Source organism: Lathamus discolor, chromosome Z, assembly GCF_037157495.1.
Source record: "Lathamus discolor isolate bLatDis1 chromosome Z, bLatDis1.hap1, whole genome shotgun sequence".
Lineage (NCBI taxonomy): Eukaryota > Metazoa > Chordata > Aves > Psittaciformes > Psittacidae > Lathamus > Lathamus discolor.
The window spans coordinates 44038528-44060409 of NC_088909.1; the positions used below are offsets into that span (position 1 = coordinate 44038528).

At 39.8% G+C, this 21882-nt stretch overlaps 1 protein-coding gene across 3 annotated transcripts in view; it reads right to left on the reverse strand.

Annotated features, from left to right (window-relative positions):
* The window catches only part of EPB41L4A (erythrocyte membrane protein band 4.1 like 4A), a 131782-nt gene extending 117850 nt beyond the window's left edge, over positions 1-13932 (reverse strand). For 2 of the 3 annotated variants that reach the window (XM_065663153.1, XM_065663152.1), the window contains exon 1: positions 13272-13931. In XM_065663153.1, the coding sequence (XP_065519225.1) occupies positions 13272-13370 (99 nt within the window). In that variant the 5' untranslated portion in view covers positions 13371-13931. Of the gene's footprint in view, positions 1-13271 lie in introns of all 3 variants that reach the window. The other variant, XM_065663151.1, reaches the window with a different exon arrangement.
* Positions 13933-21882: the final 7950 nt, after the last annotated feature.

The following is a 21882-nucleotide window of genomic DNA, read 5'->3' on the forward strand; positions in this document are numbered from 1 at the left end:
CATCAGAATATTTCTGAAAACAAGTATCAAGCCTGTATCCTTTCAGCACAATTCCAGTCCTGCCTACAATTACATGATACAGTCACCATTGACACTGACAGGATCTAACTCACCAAGATCAGATTCTTCCAATTTCTCCTTTTTCATATGCAGCATTTTTTTCTGGTTTGATTTGAATTTTGTTTGCTTTGATACATTATTGCTTAGAAGACATTTGAGTTAATCAAACAAAGGATAGTTTGAGGTTTTATCTCTTGTAGAAGGATCTGTGTGACCTGACTACTTGTCAGGTGTGTAACTTGTCAAGTCAGTGTGCAACCACTGACTTGACTTAGTGTGGCTTAATCAGCTGTCACTGGAACATATAACTACCAGTTGAAGCAGGACCCCAAAACTAGAAGAAACCTTTGTTCAAGATAAAAGATCCTTTCAAGCAGATCCAGCCTTCTATCTACGTGAAGTAGATTAAAGGGGAAAAAAATAAAAATAAAAAATCACAAAAATCATCTAGTCCACCAGGGTTCAAACAAGTCTGTTATTTCACATATTTTTTTTCTGCTCTAATTCTTAGCATACACAGATATATATACCTGAAAGTTAAAGCACCTCGAACATATATATATATATATATATATATATGTTTCAACATACATGTTTCCAGCATTGTCCAGAGAAGTTGTGGCTGCTCCATTCCTGGCAGTGTTCAAGGCCAGACTGGTTGGGGCTTTAAGCAGCCTGCGAGTGGAAGGCAGTTGGAACTGGATGATCTTTAAGGTCTCTTCCAACCCAAAGCAGTCTATGAACACTTCTTTTTCCCAGAAACGAGTAGCTGTCCCGGGTTCAGCAGTAGCAGTCATTTTACTCCGTCTCAGTAGCTGTTGCAGTGCTGTGTTTTGACTCTAAGCCTGGGAACAATGCTCGTAACACTGATGTTTTCAGTTCTTGCTAAGTAAATGACTGCTACAGCTGAACCCAGGACAGTAGCCTATGTAACACGAGCACTAGCGTAATGTGTAGACAAATAGAATACAGGGGGGTTGTATTTTTTTTTTTTTCCGCATGAAAGCACATCCACTTAGTCAGAAAGGCAATTTCTGCATGCAGAGAAAATCCTGAGGTTGGGGGTCTGATGGGCTGGCAAGGCTGATGGATTGATTAAACGCATTTCATAGACTGTGGGTTCTGTGTTTTTATAACATCAGTACTTATTGTGAGATAACCTGCTAGCCTTTGGCAGATGAGCTACCTTTGCAGCTTTTTGTCAGAGATGCTTAAAATCTCCAGGCTTGCCTAGAAACCTCCTTCCATTTACACTGCTCCTGGAACTACAGTGTACCTCCCTCGCAGACTATTCCAGGCAAAGGCAGTCAAGCTGTTAATGCTAACCTACCATCATTCTCACTGAAAAAAAGGTTAAGCTAGGGAAGTACAAAATTATTTCTATCTCCATAAACTGCTTCCATGCTGGTTTACTTTTACATTTTTTGGTTGTTTTTTTTTTTTTTTTATGAAACAGGACACCCTTACTCAAAATCATGACAGCCATGCGAAAACTGGATACACATCACTCCAAAGCTACCCATAATATGCACTTATAATTTGGGGCAGACACATGGTGCAATTTAGTCACAGCAGAATTCTGCAAATATATACCACCAGAGAAACAACCCCAGACTTAATCAGCTATTCAGCTATTTTACTATTTGAGACAATATTTCCTGAACTGACAGCTTGGCCTCTTTTCTCCTCCATCCCAACCTGCATTCCTCCCACACTTGTGGATCCACTCACTGGCATAATGCTGCAGCCCTGGCCTGAGATCTCTCTGGGGCAAAGGCAGCTTTTCGTAGGCTGTTAGAGCACTTTGATGTTTCATGGGTGCACTCAAGTGCTACTAGAACTAAACAAACGTATGGATCTACAAAAGCTTCAGTCCAAACTTTATGCAGGAGGAAAAAGCTGTACAGTTGAAAATAACCTAAAGCCTACATCTATCATGAATGCTGGAGCATAAACTAAGAGGGTCAAAGGAATTGTTTCATTAAATGTTCAGTTCCTTCTTCCAGATTGAAAATGGGCAGTGCTCCTGACAGAACGCAAGGCTTCCTTTGTGTGCACTTGAAACAATCACTACTGCAATTTCCTTTAAATCATTCTTCTGGTTCCCCCCGATTCAGACTTCAAGAGCTAGGAAGAATCATGCTTTTCCCTGGATTATGATTTTTTTTTTTCCTTTTTGTACCTTACGTTAGCTTCTGTAATTTATTGCCTGAGTACATTTTTTCACTTAATTTTTGTACACTCAGAAATCAATGTTCAAAATTCAATTACACTACTTTTCTACAGTTAAAGTGAGTTTCCTTATCTCATATTCCTTCTGTATGCAGGAAAAGGAATATGAATAAAAGCAAGCTTGAGAAACTAGGTAATAAGCAGCAGCCTGATAGATGTTCTTCTTACAGATAATAATACTAAGTCTATCTGCTCTATGTGGTAAGATTTGTATAGGAAAAAAAGCATATTAAGATAAAGAACCTTAATCTATTGCAGGCAAAGGCAGAAGAAATTTTATGCCGTTTCAAGAGTTACATCAATCCACTGACAGAAGGCATGTAAAAATCTAGTTGTTTTGAATCATCATCGAGACAAGACACATGGTAGGATTAAACAATACTGAAGAGAATTCCGCTTAGCCCTTTAATTTTGGAGTTTCCTTTGGTGCATTATTTGCTAATGAAAATTTCTGGATTCACCTTCTTGGAGAGAGAGCTCTAAAAGCATGCTACATGTACGTCACATGCAGCAACAGAAGTATTTCTGTATACTCATACAGAAATATGAGTAAGTATGAGGTATACATTCTGTATACACTCATGGACAAAGAGTAAAATTAAAACTAAAAAAAAAATTCAAGAAAATTGAAATTTTCATGGGCTTAGATACATGACATTCTAAGCAACAAGCCAAAAAAGTAAAATAAAATAAACAAAATAAAAGAAATAAAAAGCTGGGCTCAATTCATTTTCAGTGAACTCAGTGCAGGTGGTTTAATTCCCTCCCAGTCAAACCTTCCCGTCAACAAAATATCCCAAGCCAGAAACACTTTTTCCTGCAGGACTTTTGCCTTCTTCTGGAGTTTCTAAATGCTACAGTACAAATATTTGAGCTCTTACACAAATATGAACAAGACAAATCACTGAAAAAAAGATTTACAGCAAAAGAAACAAAGTATTAAGAAACTTCTTTGCTTCTGAGATTTTACATATTCCTCTCCCCAAACATCTTAATTTCACCAAGACCCCTCCAATTTCCATACAGACGCACAACATAAGAAAATAAACCTATTATTTTTCTGCCCACCTATGCTGACTTTTGTTCACCTGTTCAAGAAGCAGCAGACATCATAAGCAAACATGGTTGTCATTGCAGCTTGGTTTTGAACAAAGACTTCAGGGGACAGTTCGCGAAACCTGCTTTTACAACCAATTTTTTTCAGGAAAGTAAGAAAAAACACATCTAAGATCATGGAATAAAGATTCAGTCACATTCAGCTTTCATACCAGTCAGACTCGAGATTTGACTGCTGATGAAAAGCCAAGCCAAAGATGACTAAGAAAAAGATTAACTTTTATTTAAAAGTTAGAAAATTTATGCATTTATTTTATTTGAACAACATCTAACATCTTCTTACAAGATCTAACACATTTTCTTTTCAGTTTCATCATTAACTAATGGAGCCTGCTAGCAGAAAAATTGGGTCCAATTTGGATCCTCTTTAAATTGGTGCCAAAGCACACCAAAATACCTATTGTCTGCACTGAAATTGAAACTGGGTCCATAATTTCAAGTATTCCCAAATCAGAGAAAGGCTCTGGTAACTCACTATTGCTTTCACAAGAAAAACAAAAGTTAGTTACCAAATGGCTGCCTTAGAAAGAAAACTGTCTTTTTCAGGAGTAGCCCAGGGTCACTAGAGGAACAGCTGAAGGAATCAGAAGGCCAACATAATGTTCTTAATAATAAATCTCATTCATATCAGTTTGAAGCACTGTGAGAGCAGAGAATACCCCACATTTTGTAGAACACAGTTTGTAGAGGTGTTTTTAAAGGCACTATAGTTTGTTAAGCTTTAACACAGAAGAACTCAAAATAATTCAGAATAAATGTGGAACCCTTGAAGGACACCCAAAAGCTTTTGTGTGGGGTATTTCAATATTTTGTGTGGGGTATTCCAATCAAGTATGACTAGAATTGCAGGCTTTAGAACCTGCAATGTTCCAGGTGAAGAACTTACATGCTGAAAATAGAACTGAAATGTTCAGCCAACTTAACTGTCCTACACAAAAAAGAAAAGGAATATAGGCAGATGATTGCGAACATTTAGATCCTGCTGAGGGACTTTGAGAGAAAAGCAGAATGAGGAAAGAGTATAGCTGAAGAATTTGACATAACTTCAGAGCTGAAGCAGAATATTTGATCTTTTGAACTTAAGCGCTTTATTTCATCCTGAAAATATAATTAAAAAATAACCTTTAAGCCCACTCCCTCCTCCCCTAACTGAAGCAGCCAATGGAAATCAAACCTGAAAAGCTGAGGGCAAGTCAGGACATTCACACACCTCTTCAAAAGATTCCACTGCAACGTCTTCTGGCTTTTTTCCCTTCTTTCACGGAGGTAACAATGATAGGAGTAAAGTTTTTTAAAGTGTAACCATGCTGTCAATTTGCATCATTTTGTTTATTTGCCCAGGGCCTTTTTCTCCCGATAACCATTGCTGAACTAAAGCTACCTCTCTCCAATGACCCCACCTAAAGTCTCCCAGTTTCTGAACCTCTTCTGAAGGGAGATCTAGACAGAGCTCTCAGGACCATTTGCTGCATGGTCTCCAATATAAACATCTTGGTTTCAGTCATCCAAGCCAGCCTTCAACATTATCCAGAAACACATGCACCTTCAAAGCACCCCAGCACACATTATCCACTCCTTACAGTCATGCTATGACAATCAGAATTATGATTGTATGAGACTCAGCTTTCATTTTTGGTTTACTGAAGAAACAAACCAACCATACAGACAAAAGATCATCTGCCAGCATCAAGCAGACTTCAAAGGACCCTCAAAGAGGAGGTCTGGGTGGTATGCAACACAGCATAGATGTGGCCAACTGCACCACTCAGTCCAGGATGCAACAAGCTCCCTGCACTCCCCCATATTGTCTTCCCAGGGAGTAAAGACAGCTACCGAAAACTACAGGAAATGAGAATCTGACAGTACCTCAGCATGAATAAAACCTGAAAAAGCTTTCCAGTCAATTTGCTCAACTGCCTTTAGTTCTGCAAGTGTTAGAGCATGTGCTTACCTACATCAGTAGCCACAACAAATTTTACCACTAATTACATAGGGAAACTGCCACTTTCTGCTTTGCAAATACTTTTCATGCAATTAAGATATAAAAGATCCTCCTTTTCCATTACTAAAAGGCATTCTGTCTCACATAGCCAAAGAATTTATCCCTCAGTCCATTCAGTACTCATTTTCCTGAGAACTCAGGGAAGACAGTGAAGTGCTGAGCCATGTATTACCAAACTCGCTAACCCAACCACATGCAAGTTTTATACACATACCCAAACCTGCAAGAACTACAGGAAGACAAAGTGTTTTCTTGTGTGGCTTACATAGGATCATTTGTAACCCTGCAAAGACTAAAGGTAAATACTGACAAATAAGTTCATGAACCATACAAAATATAGCCCACTTCTTCCACATGACTACCCATTATTATAATGGCATTCTTATGTATTTTAAATGCACATGGAAGGAGCAGTTGCATTTCATAGAATGTAAAGGATCCCCCTTATTAAACATAAGTAATACAAATACCTGACAGGAGAGAGGGTTTGCCAATTGTATGCACTTCCTTATTTCACACCAAGACAGAATAAAAACGCCCACCAAGGGTGATGACAAACAAGGATGTGTCTAAAAGGAATCCTCACAAACTACTGAGACGTCTAACAACAAAGCTTTAACTTAACACCCCTTGTACTACAGATTAATGATGCATTCAGTTCACTAGACTTCCATGAAGAATGATGAAAAAGTCCCTGCATGGCTATTTCAAATTTATGGTCACAAACCAAGCAATACAGCCTTCTATCAGAGACAAAAAAGCACATTTTCCACTTGGCAAAATAGGCAGATACCCCACTTCAGGCTGCAGCAAAACCAAAGGATTAGAGCTCTCATTTTCTATTGTTTCTATTGGTTTTCCACTTCTAAACAACAGCATGGCTTGACCCCAACCATGTCCCTTTGACCTTAGTGCCTACAGTGTTCAACCATCTCCAACACAGGATGTAAAGGAAAAAAAGGGAACAAAAGCACAATCAGTACTGAAATTACAATCTTCATTATAAAGTATGAAACTGAACTGGCATATAGCAAGCACAAGAGCTGATCAAAAAGGCAGTATCTAAAACGTGTACTAAAATTGCAGTCTGCAAAATTCTACCCAGGTATTGATACATGATTATTCACTTGCAAAGATCTCATTTTTGAGTAAAATGCAACTAATTCAACTACTCTGTCATTACAAAAATAAGAAAAATAAGTTTAAATTAAAAAAAACCAAACAAAACAAACCACTGACAAGAATGGAAAAGGAGAATGCCTTTTTCTACCAAAAATATGGATATTAGTAATGATGCAACATGACCAACACATAACTTCTCATTTGCTCGTACATGTTCAGCATCACCTTGGCAACAGGTTTTACAGTATGAGGTGACAAAACCTACAGCTTTTAAGGAAATTATCTTTCTGAAGCACCTTTCAAATTATTCAGTCTCTTCTAGAGTTCATTGCATATCATGTGGTAATTTTAGCAGTTTTCTTTCTTGAGAGGAAGGGTTCCAATTCTGCAGTTGAATTTTGGTTTAGAACTTCAATAAACTAAAATGAATAAAGTATCAAGAAATGGTATGTAACTGTACGAAATACACTAGTATAATAAATGCTCAATCCAAGTTACAGAAATCCAAAAGCATTTAATGAAAAGCCTGCCCCATACAGCTTACATTTGCCCTGATTATATTAAGAAATGATTGCTCATTGAAACCAGCAAAACAGTTGCCTCTGACAATATTATTGCTTAAACCTCGGACTGACTAAGAGGTAACTTCATTTAAAAATTGATAAATTTCCTTCTTGCTGTCATTCTGGTTTCATTAATTTTGTTAAGTGCACCTAAGGAAAATGAAGTGTCTCAGTGTTCATTTATTTTACGGTTATTCCCTGGGGTATTTAAAATTGTTGGTCTCATGTGTAAAGATACTGCTGAGATTAGCAATCTATTTCAAATATGTGACAGTAATTTTGAGAAGTAACTAACAGCAAGGTTTGTGAGCCCTTTTTTTTTTTTTTAACTTCTTTTTCAATTAGAACAATGGTCCACAGGCACCATCTTGTACTTAGTCTGCAATCCAATGACTACTTTATGCCCATAATAGAAATATAAGAAAGAACAGCATCTTTCTAATAGGAAAGTGTTATGAAGTATCATTCATTTACATTTTTGTTTAAAAGATTTTTTATTGGTTTTGTTACAAACAATTGTTAGATGTACTACATCTATGACATTAAAGAAGAAAACATGCTCTTACTTAAAGTTTGACCTTATTTTCTAGTTTCCCTGCTGCTGTTCAACATATGTACACTTTTACTAAATACTGTTTTGAATATTAAAAAAAAGCAGCTGCATTTCAAGATTATGTCCTTTTAATCAATTCACTTTTTATTAATTATTCTTTTCAAAACAATACTCTGAATATCTAGAAGAACCTGCCCTGAATGTATCTATAAACAATACCAAACAGGGCAAAGGAAAGAATATGCTATCATATGCTTGAGCCTTTGTATTACAGTTTAGTAATTACTGTAGATGCAAATAACCATAGATGGAAAGCAACTGCAATTTACCATTAAAAAGATTTTTAGGATTTCTGAAAAAATGTACCTGTATGATTAAGAAAATTTCTCACCAGAAGATATTTTTCTTTTTTAAAAATGTAGAAGTATAAAACAGCAGAAATCCCTGCCACAAAGAATACATTCCATATTCACACAGCAAATTACTACTAATTTGACTTTTAATGCCCAGTCTCAATTAGAATAATTAACACAATGCAAGATCTTTGTATTCATAGCACTCTGTTTCCTGCTGACGTGCGTTCATTAATCATTTCACCAGGGAAAAAGACAGGAGCCTACTGTTCCCATATTGACTCCTTGTAGTCCCTAAAGCTAAACTAACTTGATCCAAAAGTGCATCTCACATTTTCTGTATATACTAAGTTTTGAAGGCATGATGCCTGGAACATTTTGAACTGCTTATATCATAAAAAAAAAAAAAATCAAACCCATAAAAAATAAAAGCAAAACCACAAACTTCACTGGGGAGCGAAAAAAAGAATAATAACACCAGAATGATCCCCAGAAAATGCTATAAAAATGGTATGTTTACCTATTTGTATATATTTTACTAAATCATAGTCAATTATTCCATAACTTTCATAATAACATGTATCACATTCTGATGAACCCACTCATGTCTTTTATATATTAATTTATTTAATACAGTTCCTAACCTCAGACACTATTTCACATATTTTCGGGGGGGACGGGGGTGGTGGTGGTGTTTATTTTATTGTCATGTTGAGATGTTGAAGCCTGCTTTTAGACTGTTGTATCTCATTTTGTTAAACTCTCAGTATACTATCATCAAGAAAAATCTGCCTGCTTATTTCCCAGATGAAAACTATACACTTCCTTTGGAGACTGAGTATTTAATTCAAAAATTCAGCCCTAAGGATAGCTTACAAACCATGAAATGCCACATCTAGATAGTCTGGTGTATCACAGAACTACTAATTAACAGCTTAAAATGCCAAATAAGTGGTGTGGTGGCCAGAATATCACAATTAGAAGGTACCACCTAATAAAATGTTGAAAACCACAGTGCAAGCAGTCTTCCAGGAAGACTTAGTGTATCTATCCTATTCACCACTTCTCTTATAACGAAACCTTGTGGTTGGCCCATCACACATATCAAATTAAACACGACTCGGCATAAAACATAGTGCTCAGAGAGAAATTATAAGGAATACTTCAAAAGTGCAATGACCAGATGCCTTAAGACAAATTAGTGAACTTGGTCACTGGAGAAGTAGCTAATATTTTTTCCAACCAAAGAGACAGAAATATAAAATAGAGATGTTTCACAATATTTTTAACTTCTTCAGGAAAAAGAAAACAAGCATTTGCCTTAAATAATGTTTCCAAGATGAGTAAAAGGCCTATTGTTACATGCACATTACAGGATGACCATTCTTTCTTAAACAACAAAGAACAAATGCGCTTCATAGCAGCATTTTCTAAGGGCCCACAGAGGTTTCCTTGACCTTCAGTAACAAGTTTGTGCAACAAGGCACACCAATCTCCTGCAAGAACAATTACTCCAATCCTTAAGAGACTCAAAATATGCAATGCCTACAACTCACCAGTCAGCTATCATGTCAAAACATTAATGACATGTCTTGTGACAGCAACAAATGAGCTATATCTACTTAGAAGGTAGCACTGTACCATAAAAATGCCTAAGTCGTGGTTTAATCTATGTGAAGATGAGTCAATGAGCCAATGAGCAGTCCTGGAGAAGTGATTATTTTTCAGTTAACAGCTGACTCTTACCATATTTGTAGCAAAAGTCTGTTAAAATCCACTTCTGAATTGGCATCTTTAATATCCTTTTTAGAGGAAAAGCTGTCCCAGCCTGAGACCATATACCTTGATTAGACAAACGGTACTAGAACCTGGAGAATAGCATCTTAATCCAAAATTGTTCGGACTAACAACTGTCATTACTTTATTATCGCACATGTACTCTCAAAAATGTCTCAGTGTTAATGTACTGTAGGAAAAAATAAAAATTTATATTATGGAATATTTGATACCCTTTCCTGATTATCCAGTTATTATGATATATCCTGTAAATCTGCAAGCTGAAGAGCTGGATTCCACATTTGCACACAACTGTGCTCTAACAGTTAAACCACAAAGACATAAAGGGAGAACAGCAAGACAGCACTGGTAAGAGTAAGAAAACAAAAATGAACTATTAGAGGCAAAAGTCAATGTAAGCAACTACAAGAAAAAGATCATCACACACCCCTCCAGCCCATGGGAGACTGGTCAGCTGCTGTCTGCCTAGAGGGCTGAGAACTTCATTCCTGGCTCTGATGTCAACTTGGAAAAGTCACTCGACCTCTTCGCACCTCAGTTTCCCCACCAGGATGAGAGACAAGCAATCGTTTCCTTTCCCTAACAAGCTCTATGAAACACATAAGGAAGAGCCAAATTATCTCTAAATTGCAATACAAGTCTTAGTCATGCACCACCTCTGCTCATTGTTTTAATCTAAAGTACAACTTTAAACACATTACTGGTACTACAGTGGGCTTTATAAAAACTGTAATTCAAAAATGTCATATTTTGCTACATATAGGTGCTACCAAGCATAGCAAGCCAGAAATAACTACTGTACAAACTAAGCAATGCATCTTCAAAACTCTACCTTAGTTCAGAAACAGGTTTTCTACCTCACACCTTTATTTCAGAATCACTGAAGAAATGAAGTTGCCTAGGACTCCTAGAGTCAGACAGCTCAGTCTTACACACTTCAAAGCAAATAAAATGAAATCCACTAATACCAAGTAAATGCACAGATGGTAAACAGCTATTAATTTGCAGGTTTTATTTCTAGCAGACTAGCATCTGTTTGGCAAAAAAGAAGTGAATGAAGCTGCTTGCATAACCACTTAAAATCTCTTCTCTTGCAATAGTTCAAGATTTGTGACACAGTACCAAAACCATTAAGTTTCCTTTGTAGCTGTGACACAAATTAAGGAAATCTTTGTTTCAAAATAGAACACATAAGAATATTTATAATCTACACCTCAGTGCCAAAGCTGAAATTCTATAAAAACAAACATGAGACTGTACATTCATAGATGTGTACATGAAAACAAAAGAATCAAAGCAAAACATCCACAGAAATTGGTTAAAGTGCCAAATGACAGAAGATGGCAAAATTTAAGCTCTTTTTTACTAAGAAATGATCATGTAACTTCAGTGGAAACCTGTAGCATAAAAACAACAGAAATGCTCCCTGAGCAGTTTGAAATGGCATAAGGACTCAGTTGAAAAGAGTTAGTTCTGTCCTCTTCCAGCAGTGAAGTGTTTCAGGGCACCAATCTAGCTGAAGACTAACATAGCCAAAAGGAAAATCTGTGGTTAGCCTTCAGCTGGACACAAGCTGCTCTTCACATGCAGCTGCACGAACACTTGTGCAAGTACAAAGGCAAGGGAGAAAGCAATAGTGGAAGCCACTGACTAGGGGAGAGGTATGCGGTTCTCTGTAGGTTTTCAAAGGCTCCTGGAGCTACAGCACCGGGCTGTGGATTCACATTATACAAGTTGAATCTTAAAAAAAAAAAAAAAAAAAAACCACCAAAAAAAAAAAAAAAAAAGCACAACAGCAACAGGCTACTACAAAAGGAGACATTCTCCTTTGCCTTAAGTTCCCTGCAATGCAGTTTCACTGCCTACCCAAAAATGTTAACAAACTGCTGCTTTTCTGCCAGGTACTCACACTGTTCCAATCAACTCTATGACTGCTTGATGGTTAGAGTCAAGACAGAGAAGGAGCAAGTGGAAGGGGTGAAACAGTTTGCATCATACCGCATTCATATCACACTAAGAATGGCAGGAAACCACACCTTCATTTTAAACTAGACAGCTCCCAACACCGTAAGTCACACATTGTTAAGAAGTTACATCTTCAGACACTTTCTCATGGGACATTAATTTTTATTAGACACTGCAGAAACCCACCACCTTTCAGGGTTTGGATTCATGAAGCTAATCATAGAACCATCTTTGCAGATTATTCCTTTAATATACTTCGTGCAATTGCACATTTTCAGGCAACAAAAGCATATACACATGAATAACACACATACCCACATCATATACAAAGGTACATTTTTCAGAAGTGTCCCAACTTAGACTTCAAAGACCCTACACAGGCACTAAGTTCCAGTGTCAGGATGAGTTTTTACGCCTCTGTGTTAAGCGCGGATTTATGAGCCTATTTGCAGGCAGTTGATTCAACAAAGCTGGACAATTCTGAACACATGTAAAGCTGGTAGTGCCACAGATTAAAATTATACTGTTAAAATTAATACTCGCCCTTCCCCCTTTGGGCTTTCCCTTCCCCGGTTTTTTCACCAAACTTTAATCATTCAAACTGAAACATACAGGCATACAGATTTTTATTCTTCAAATGTCTTGGGTAAAACAGATCAGCCTTTCCAAGAATTAAGTTTAGAAAAGCTGTGGGTTGGTTTTTTTTTTTTTTCTGAACCAACACTGAAACCATGTTCTTATACTGCTAATAAATTCAAGTCCCAAGCTGTTCGAACAAGGGCTTCCAGTGTCTGAGACATGTCATCAGGCTTAATCAAACAGGAACAATTTAAGGGCCTTTAGAAAAACCTCCCGTTCTCACATCCTCTGTCAGGGCTCATTTAGCGTTTGGCAGATGGCTACTTTGAGGAGTCTATCCCTACCCCGCGTGCTGCAGCAGCGCAAGACCTTTCTCCACCGAGCAGGCGACGGGGCACAGGGCTACAGAGGAGGCTGGACGTCTACCCCTCCAGGGCAGCAGCACTGAGGACCCCGGGGCCGGCGGAAGGCACCCGCTCTGTCCCGCAGAACGGGCAGGCAAGCAGCGCCGGGAGGGAAGGCTCGGCGGGCAGCAGCAGCCGGAGGCAGAGCGACTCAAAGCGGGTGCGCAACAGCCCATGCACACAGCCGCCTTTCTGTACAACAGCCTCCCTTCTCTCTTTTCTCTTTTTACTTCAGTAGCATGTACAGGAAAACACCGTGCTGAGGAGTGTTCGGCACCTGCTCACTTAAGTGACTACCTCAAAGCAAAGCTTCCAAAGCCAGCACCGGCACGCGCCTTGTTCGCTCATCCCTCCCATGCGCGACCGGCAGCCAAAGTTACAAAATTATTCCTTCGCCCCCCGCAGGACCCCGAAAACCCTTTCTCCTACCGCCGACCCCTTCCTGGATACCGCAAGGCGCGGCGCGGAGCCTGGCCGCAGAGCTCTCCCGCAGTGCACCCCGCAGCCCCGCCGGCCTCTCTTTACCTTGATGCCCTGCTGCTGGGTGGTCAGGGTCAGCTTGGACTCATCCAAGAGCAAAACTTCGCAGTAAAATTCCTCCGGGACCGCGCAGAAACAGCCCATGCCTGCTGCAATGTCTGGGGACGAAGCGGGGAGGCGGGAAAAGGCCCGAGCTACGCCGGAGGAGGCGGCTGAGCCGAAGCCGGGGTTGGGCCGTGCCCGGCTCCGCGCCCCGACGCAATGCCTGGAGACCGGCGCTGCTACGGCGAAGCTCCCAGCCCCACGGGGCGGCCTTCCGCCCTCATCCCGTGGAACAGCCCGGACGGGGGTTGCCGGGCGCTCCCTTTGGGAAAAGAGAAAGAAAAAGACCGGCGGCTTTTCAGGAAGGAGTCCAGGACACAGCCTTTGCCCGCAGCTGGCTGTCACGCTGCCCCGGGGAGGTACCGAGCCGCCTCCCGCCCCGTCCGCGCACGTTTCCGCGCCTCCTCTTTGTGTAGACAAGGAAGGTGGCCGGGGAGCAGTCTCCGCAGCCGCGGCCGGTGGTGGAGAGGATATGCGTGTGTCACCGCCCGGCGATGGCGTTGCCTGCGACCGCGGTTCTCACTACTGGAGCGGGGGGGGCGGCTGTGCCCGGCGGCAGCGGGGCTGCTGTGCCCCCGCTGCCCGCGGCCATGCAGGGACTGCGCCAGCAGCCGTTCGCCTCCTCCCTTCGTGGAGGGGAGGAGGAGTGGGTGTAGCCTCCCGGCCTCCTGCTGTCCGCCGTGCAAGGCTCCCTCAGGCTGCAGGACGGAGGCCTGCAGACGACACCTGCCAGGCTGAAGAGCAGCTGCCGCCCGTGGGCTGACTTTCTTCAGCCCGCCCCGCACCGGCTGCTGCACGTCACGGTACACCGCTGGCACACCCAGAGCGCCGCCGCGCTCCCCCTGTGCCGATTGCCGGCAGCAGGGCGCTTGTCCTATCCACAGGTACCTTCGCCCCGGTTCCTCTCGCCGCCAGGTCCGGCAGCCGCGGCAGCACTGAGCCCTGCTGGGCCGCCGGCGGGAGCGCCGGGGCACGCTGGCAGCGGGACCGGCAGTCGTGTCTGTGGAGGGGAGTTTGCCTTCTCAGTCCGCGCGGAAGGGCTTCAGGAGGCGCCGGTGAGTGGAGGAGAGCGACTTTACAAGTAGCCTTGGCAGGAAAATATTTTCTCCAGTATGCTGTTAAATACCGGCCCTGCTACAGACACATTGAATTTAAAACTCTACAGCCCTGCACTAGTAAAAAAAAAAAAAAAAAAAAAAAGCAAAAGAAAGGTAGGACATAAAAGACCTCTCAACTGCTTTTGCAGTTGCTGTCTATAGCTCTGGAGCACACACACCAGTTCACCTTCGTGTTTTACTTGTTGCACACGCCTATGATTTTTCCCCCTGGGGCAGAAAGTGAAACCCTGATCCCACAAGTGCCTCTGCATTTGCTTGAGTCTGCACGCATGAGACGTCCTGTTGAGGGTCATATAAAATTTGCATGTGCAAATTTAAGAATATGCATAAATGTTTTTAAGATTGTTTACTTGCTCATATTGCATAAGACAGGGGCACAAGGAGATTTATCATTTGACAAACAGTACTGGGTACGTACCTAAGTGGCACAAAGAATGATACCTCTGCTTTTAAATCCCTGTCCTAAATAAAACCTTCCTACTCCCAGAAAATACCACTCCCATTATTTCGTTTGGTGTAGGTAGTGTTTAAACTTGTTCACTGTGTTCTGTATCCATCCTGTAAGCTGCAAAACCAGTGTTGCATGAGCACTGAAGATCAGAACAAAAAACATTTTAATATATATTCATAAAATACAGACTTCTGAACAACTTACAGAATATGAAGCATTGCAAAGTCTTATAAATTCAAGTTCCTAACCTTGTTTCTTGGTCGATACATACACACTGAGAATGTCACCCAGACAGCACAAGAAATTCGGATAAATTTATTTTTGGTTTTCTGAACACATTTTTCAAATAGAGCTCTTGAATTCTTCTGACAGTGGACAGTTTTTTAGAGAACAGATGGTTCCCTTTTCCCTCTCGTTAGATCCATATATCATGCACATCATGACATAAATTACCCCCTCAGTCAGTTAAAGTCATTATATATGTATAAATCACTTACTAATCAAGGGAGAGGGAGGACTCAGTGAACTTAAAACCTTCAGTTATAATTTTAAAATGGCTCACAGAGCTACATTACAGTCCCACACCTGAGCAGTTTAAATCAAGACTGGTCTTGGTCATAAGCAGCCCAAGTGAACTCTTTCATGTATTCTATTTCTGAAGATCTTAAAGATTCATTTCACACTACTGCACACTAGCTGATTGGTCCAAGGGGCATATAGAAAATATGCACTCATGTTGAGCTGAAGCCAATGTTTAGAGCACAGAGCCATTAACATAGGAAATAGTCTCCTAATCAGCTGCTGCCTGATCAGGAGACAACAAACACTAGCTGTTTGATTCAGCATCTGTGCCAGAATGTACTATTTGAGGTAAAAACCTAGGAGGGGGTTCTGGACTGAAGAAGTGAGAAAATTAGCCAAGGGAGTAGAGGAAGAAGGGATAGGATCTGTACCAGGAACTCATATGAGCCCTGAGGAGCTCAGGAAAGCAAAACAACATTTGAGCTCCATGCTATATAACACCAGCCCTGCCTCAGTATTTCGTGTATCAGGCCAGCTCACAACTTGTGAGAAACACAAGATACTAATTTTTTTCCAGATCTATCAGGAAGCTGAGCTCCTTTTTACTTCTCTTTACAAGGAAAAACACAGGTCAAGCGCTGCGAAGGAAACCTTGCTGACATAAGCTGTCATTGCACAAACGTTTATGGGCATGTTTAATTCAGGCATGTAAGTACAGGACCAGGACATAAAGGCATTTTTGTCCATTGCCTGTTTGATGAGGTATCCAGCACAATTCACTGCAGCCATTATGATTCAGTACACTTTCATTAAAACTGTCAGTTTTAGCTGAAATCAAGTCTCTTCACTGAGGTCATACAAACAACACACTGAGCACCACAAGGATTTTGTGTATGAAGTGACCTGCATCCATATTCGGACACATTGGCAATGATACTAACTGCCCAAATGGGTTAGCCTATCTGGTTTCTCACTAATTTTTATAAAGTTTGCTCATGTTTGCTGACAGTAGCTGAATATGTAGTAAGAAGCATGATAACTTATTTTAGCCATTATCACTCTTACTTACCAATATGTAGAGATGAAATTCCTGTATCTTATCCATGTAGGCTTCCAGGGGATAAGTGAAAAGTTAAAGCTACAGAGCAACCTCTTCATCATCCTCCTCATGTGAAGGCAAGCTTCCTGGTGAGCAGAGAAAAGCAGTGAGGTCTAATGAAAGAAGTTTGAAATGAAAACAGAAAACAACAGCAGATACTCTCTGGGCTAAATGTACAACCCTGAATGTGTCTTTCATTAAAGAAAACATTCTTACCAAGAGTACCGTCCAGCGTGTTTACAGGACAAATAAGGTACAACTCCTGCAGCAGCACTGCATTGATCTGGTTTGACACCCGCTCACTTGTCCATTTATCATTGACTCCAGATGCCTGTCGTCCTTCCAGAGAAGTTCTCCAGATGTTCAACATGCTACTGAGAGCTATACTTATCTGTGTTTCCTCCACCCAAAAAGACGACCAAAGAAAGCAATGGAACAAGTCATTTCCACATAACATTTTACAGCAGTCAGAGGCTGAAGTTTGTGTGTTACAAATGTACATGAAATCACATTTCTCACTTGACTAGTGAAGGTTTTGCTTAAAACACACATGTGGATGCTATCCTAACTATTGCTCTGGACTCTGTGTTACTACTACACATCACGCACGTAAGATGTGTGTGCATCCACTGCAAAGTAACAATCCAAGTAACTGCACAACAATCACTGTAAACATGAATTTATTCATATATTGATCAGTTCTGTATTTCCTCCAAAACTGTAGTGACTTGACATTATACTGTATGCCATACACTTAGAGAGCCCTTAAAGTAAGACATGCCAGTCAAGACCACTTAAATGTAAGAAATGTTAAGGTAAATATTCAGATCTGTAACACAGTGATGACAGAAAAACAAAACAAAACAACCTGAAAAAAAAAACCCAGCCCACCCAAACATAAAAGACCCCAAAGTATATTTGAACAGCTGATTTAATTTATTGGTGTTTCTGTAGCAGTAAATGCCTTGAGGACCTCTGAATTGACATGGCATGGAGTGAAGATCCGTTTTTGTTTGCTCATTTAACAAGACCCTAGAAGACTGCAGCACTGCAAAAACACAATAATTAAGGAAATCATAAGGATCTCTCACTTTACGATTTTTTAATAAGGAAAATATGCTATTAAGTGCACTTTCTCTATCCAATATGTAAAACAAAGCTTTTGGGATGCTTATTGTAAACTGTAGAGCTAAAATGAGAAACTGCAAAGTCTGCATACTTCTGTCAAAGCAAGAAAGATTTCTGTCTTTAGCTACTGTTTATTGAACCTAATTTTGTGTGATGTGGTTTTACAAAGTCTCTCTCAAGATTTTGACAAGCTACCCCTACACAAAGAAGAACCAGATGATCCTGTTTTATTTTGCTTATGCTCAGCTTCCTCAGCAGAACTTAAATATATTTTAATACTAAAGAGAATTGAATGGCAAGATATAACAATCTTAACTCCATGACTTTAAGTCATGCTGTGACAATTCGGATTTGTACCTTGTGCCACCAGTCAGCAGGAAAATAGGGGCAATGAAGATCCATGGACATGTAGAAGGTGAGCTTCCTGTGGAGAAAAGCGTATCCTTTTCAAAGAACACTACCTAATAGATAAACTGGCACCTTCCATAGTAAAACAGGATTGAATAGACCCATGCTTAAGCACAGAAGAGACTATTGTCGCCAAACTATTGCACTCTTTCCTGCCACGTTAGAGGAGCTTTGTGGTAAGAAAATAATGATGTGCTTAAAACTTCATGGCCAGGGATCTGGTGCTATGGCTGTTTCAAGACACTACATACACTGTGATATTCTTGCAAAAGGCAGTTGTTCTGAATACACTTAATGAAGCATCTTTTATCCCAAGGGTAGTCTGGCCATGCTGACTGGAAAATTATAAGGAACTCAGGTATCAGTCAGTCTGTTGCTGTTGTAAACAACAGCCCTATGCTGTTCAAACACAACAGAAACCATGTTTGTCTGAAACTATCATCTCTTCTTTTCCATTCCTGCACTTTCTGAATGCAAGTTTCTGGGGGAATCATTACCAAGAGATTCTTAGTTCTGTTGCCCAGAGAGTTTTTAGACTTCTACACACCATGGAAATATACCTAGGGACATACTAAACCTAGGCACTGACTTAGGCAAGCCAAACATAGGCTGAGAGAATTCCTCCAGCCAGAACTCCAGACCATTTCAGGGAGGTGATCAGTCCCCACCTCATTAAAGTGACACAGATTCAAATTAAGGTAAACATTTTAACAGGGAGTGTCTTCCACACATGAAGAGTTTATGTAGACAAGCCGTCAACAGGAAGGTCTGATAGAGAAAACTACTGACTACTCTTACAAAGTTTATTAAACTCATCACTGTGTACCTTCATTTTAAAAAGCTGAAGTCTTTTTTTTACAGGTATTCAGGTTTGTCTTCTATTACAGCCACATTCATGACTGAGATCTCCAATGCTAACCTTTAATTCTGTTTCTACATTAAAGCCGTCATTCTTGTATACCAAACTTGATTTCTAATATTGTGTAATACTAAAGTAATATCATCTGTAGTATGCAGCAACATTTCAAGTTTTGAATAATCTGAGAATCTAGAGATTTTCTAATATGGTTTGTACAAAGGATTGCCCTTCCTGGAAAAGCTGTAGCTTGAATGCAGATAATAAAGTCATCTGGAGAACATCACCTATCATCAGCCATGAAGAGATAGGATGGGGATGGGATGCTGTAGGTAATCAAAAGAAGTAAGTTTTCAGTGACTACACTGACGATGCCAAAAGCAAAAGGATTTTAGCAGCTCCCTGCAACTGATCAAGGAAATAACTAGCTCATCATGTATCTTTTAGATTCAGATTCTCACTAAGTGAAAATACAGACTGAAGCATGTCACATGTAGCCTGCTGTGACTTCCTTTCAAGTTTTCTTTCTGTACTCAGAGGCTGGGAATGATTCCCTCAAGCTTTTACACCAGTCACTGAATCTGAGCAATGCTGAGCCTGCAGAAGGATTTGTTCCAGTTCAGAGTAAGACTGGAACCCTAAATCACCTAATTGATTTCATGCTTATCACATCCCCTTGATCATAGGGAACATTTATTGCTGCAGAGATGATGAATTTACTCTAATACAGAATTATTTTTCTGCAATTTTTCAGAAAGTCAGGATGAGCAACAGGAAGATCTGATAAGTTTGCCCCTTTTCAGGGAGACTGCTTGTAAGTGTAGTTACACCTGATTCACATGACTGTGTGTGCCTCATTTGAAGGCCTTTTACTCATTCCTGAAAAAAAATTAAGTGAGAACTGCATGGGACAGTAAGTCTTTAATAAACCAAAGAAATTAATGAACTTTATTTGCCTTCAAAGAAGAATTCCTCAGCCCCTAAAGTTATTTGAGAAACTGAATGAGGTAAATAAGAGATTCACAGCATTTTTGAAGCCCTGGTACTACTGCATTTCATATTGTTACAGCATAAATCTGACATGGCCTTTAAGAATATAGCAATACTTCCTGTTCATCATTCTGTTTAGCTAACAGTAACTTCTTGCTACCCCACTTTTGAGTTCAAGTTCCTTGTTCATGCTAACACTCAGCTGGCTGAAAAAAAGCTCAATCTCTAGTGTGGGGGAGGAGAGAAGAAAATACAAGGCAAGGGCAAAAGGAAGGGGGAGAGGAGAAACAAACTGATCTGTTTGCTGTTGGGATGGTGATAACTTCAAAGTAAGTATGTAATACAGAGGTAAAAGGTAGAAAAACAAAAGAAACTGTAGGAGGTACATCAAAGAAGAGAAACAAATTGAAGAAAAGTGGAGAGGAAAAGCATATAAACTGAAAAACAGAAAGAAAATACAGTAAAAATGGTCTAATCAGGAGACGTTTCTGTAGGAGCTGGGCCTGTCAAAGAGGGACAGAAAGACAGGATCAGACTGGGTCATGAAAATGTAAACAGCTTTGATGGAAATGAAGTGCTAATGCTGTTTGCACAGGTCTTATCCTCCAATGTAACACTCTGCCTTGAAGGCAAATGGAGTGTGGTCTGAGCACCATGGGTGTTCCTCCTCATTATCTGCTCACACAGCCCTTCTGTGCTCCTCACAGTCCCAAGCTAGCCTCCTTGCCTGGATTCTTACTTTGCTACATGGTGCATCACAGTTTTTAAATATGCGCTTCTGGTTTTTCAGGCACATGATGTGTCTCACTATAGTTCCTCCTCACAATGTGGGTTAAGCAGCAAGGCATATACTAGTTGCTCCCATAAGGTTTTTTTGGCATTTGAAAGGCGCTTTTTTTTTTTTTTTTTAAATCACAGCTGAATGTACAATGCAAAACAATTGCTGTTGAAGTAAAATGTATTTCTGTACCTTGAGAATAAATAACTTTATCACAGTCTTGGAGGACAATGCATCCCACATTACATGTTGGTAGATGATCCTGAATATCTGATTATTAAACTGTACATCTCTATGAATAGCACATTGTATATATTACAAATTGATATATATTACAAATTGACTACAGCATGGACATTCTTCTGTTTTCTAGGACACAAAAGTAGGAATGTTCCTCAGCTAACACAATATGTAAAATGTACTGCTGTTCTAATATATGCATGTTTTCAAACCCACCACATTACAGAATAGCACAGATTGCCAATATATTATATAATCACAGATTGACTGATACAGCAGTGGCCCAAGTGAGACACAGCATCTGTAAAACGAAGATTAATGAGATTAAGCCATTCCTTCCATATTAATACGTCTACAGAAAAGCTTATTCTTTACTATCTGATAGTCTTCCGTATTTGTGATATGAAGTTCACTGATAATGTTTCCATTCCTGCTAGCACTGAATGATCACAATGAGTTCTTAATTTGCTTGTACATGTGTTTTATATCATGTTCATGCTGTTGTGGTAGGGCCTGGATTCCTAGGATCTTGCTTAACTGTCAGAGGAGTGTACCTGCAATACTATTTTGAGTGACTGCTTATTTATATCTTCAAGACTGTTAACCCAACTGGTGCTTATAGACAAGTTCTACATCATTCCTTTACTATACTGTTACTGAGTTTGCCGATTAAAATTTAAGCCTAATTATGTTGTCTTCTGCCTGTACCATCAAAAATAATTAATACATCATTAAAAACTAAATAAAAGTATTTTATTTGAACTGCTGCCTTTACAGAGTTGTAAAGAAAACCAAGAAGGCAATATTTACTGCATACTAATCATTACCAATACTTCAGCTCTTTTGTAAAAGGCGTAAGGAGTGACAGAGAGCTAGTTGAAACAATTTTGACCTTTTCAAGAATAATAATTGCGTCTTCCAAAGTAATTGTTTCATCTACTACTTCAAAGCTTTGAAAAAAGGA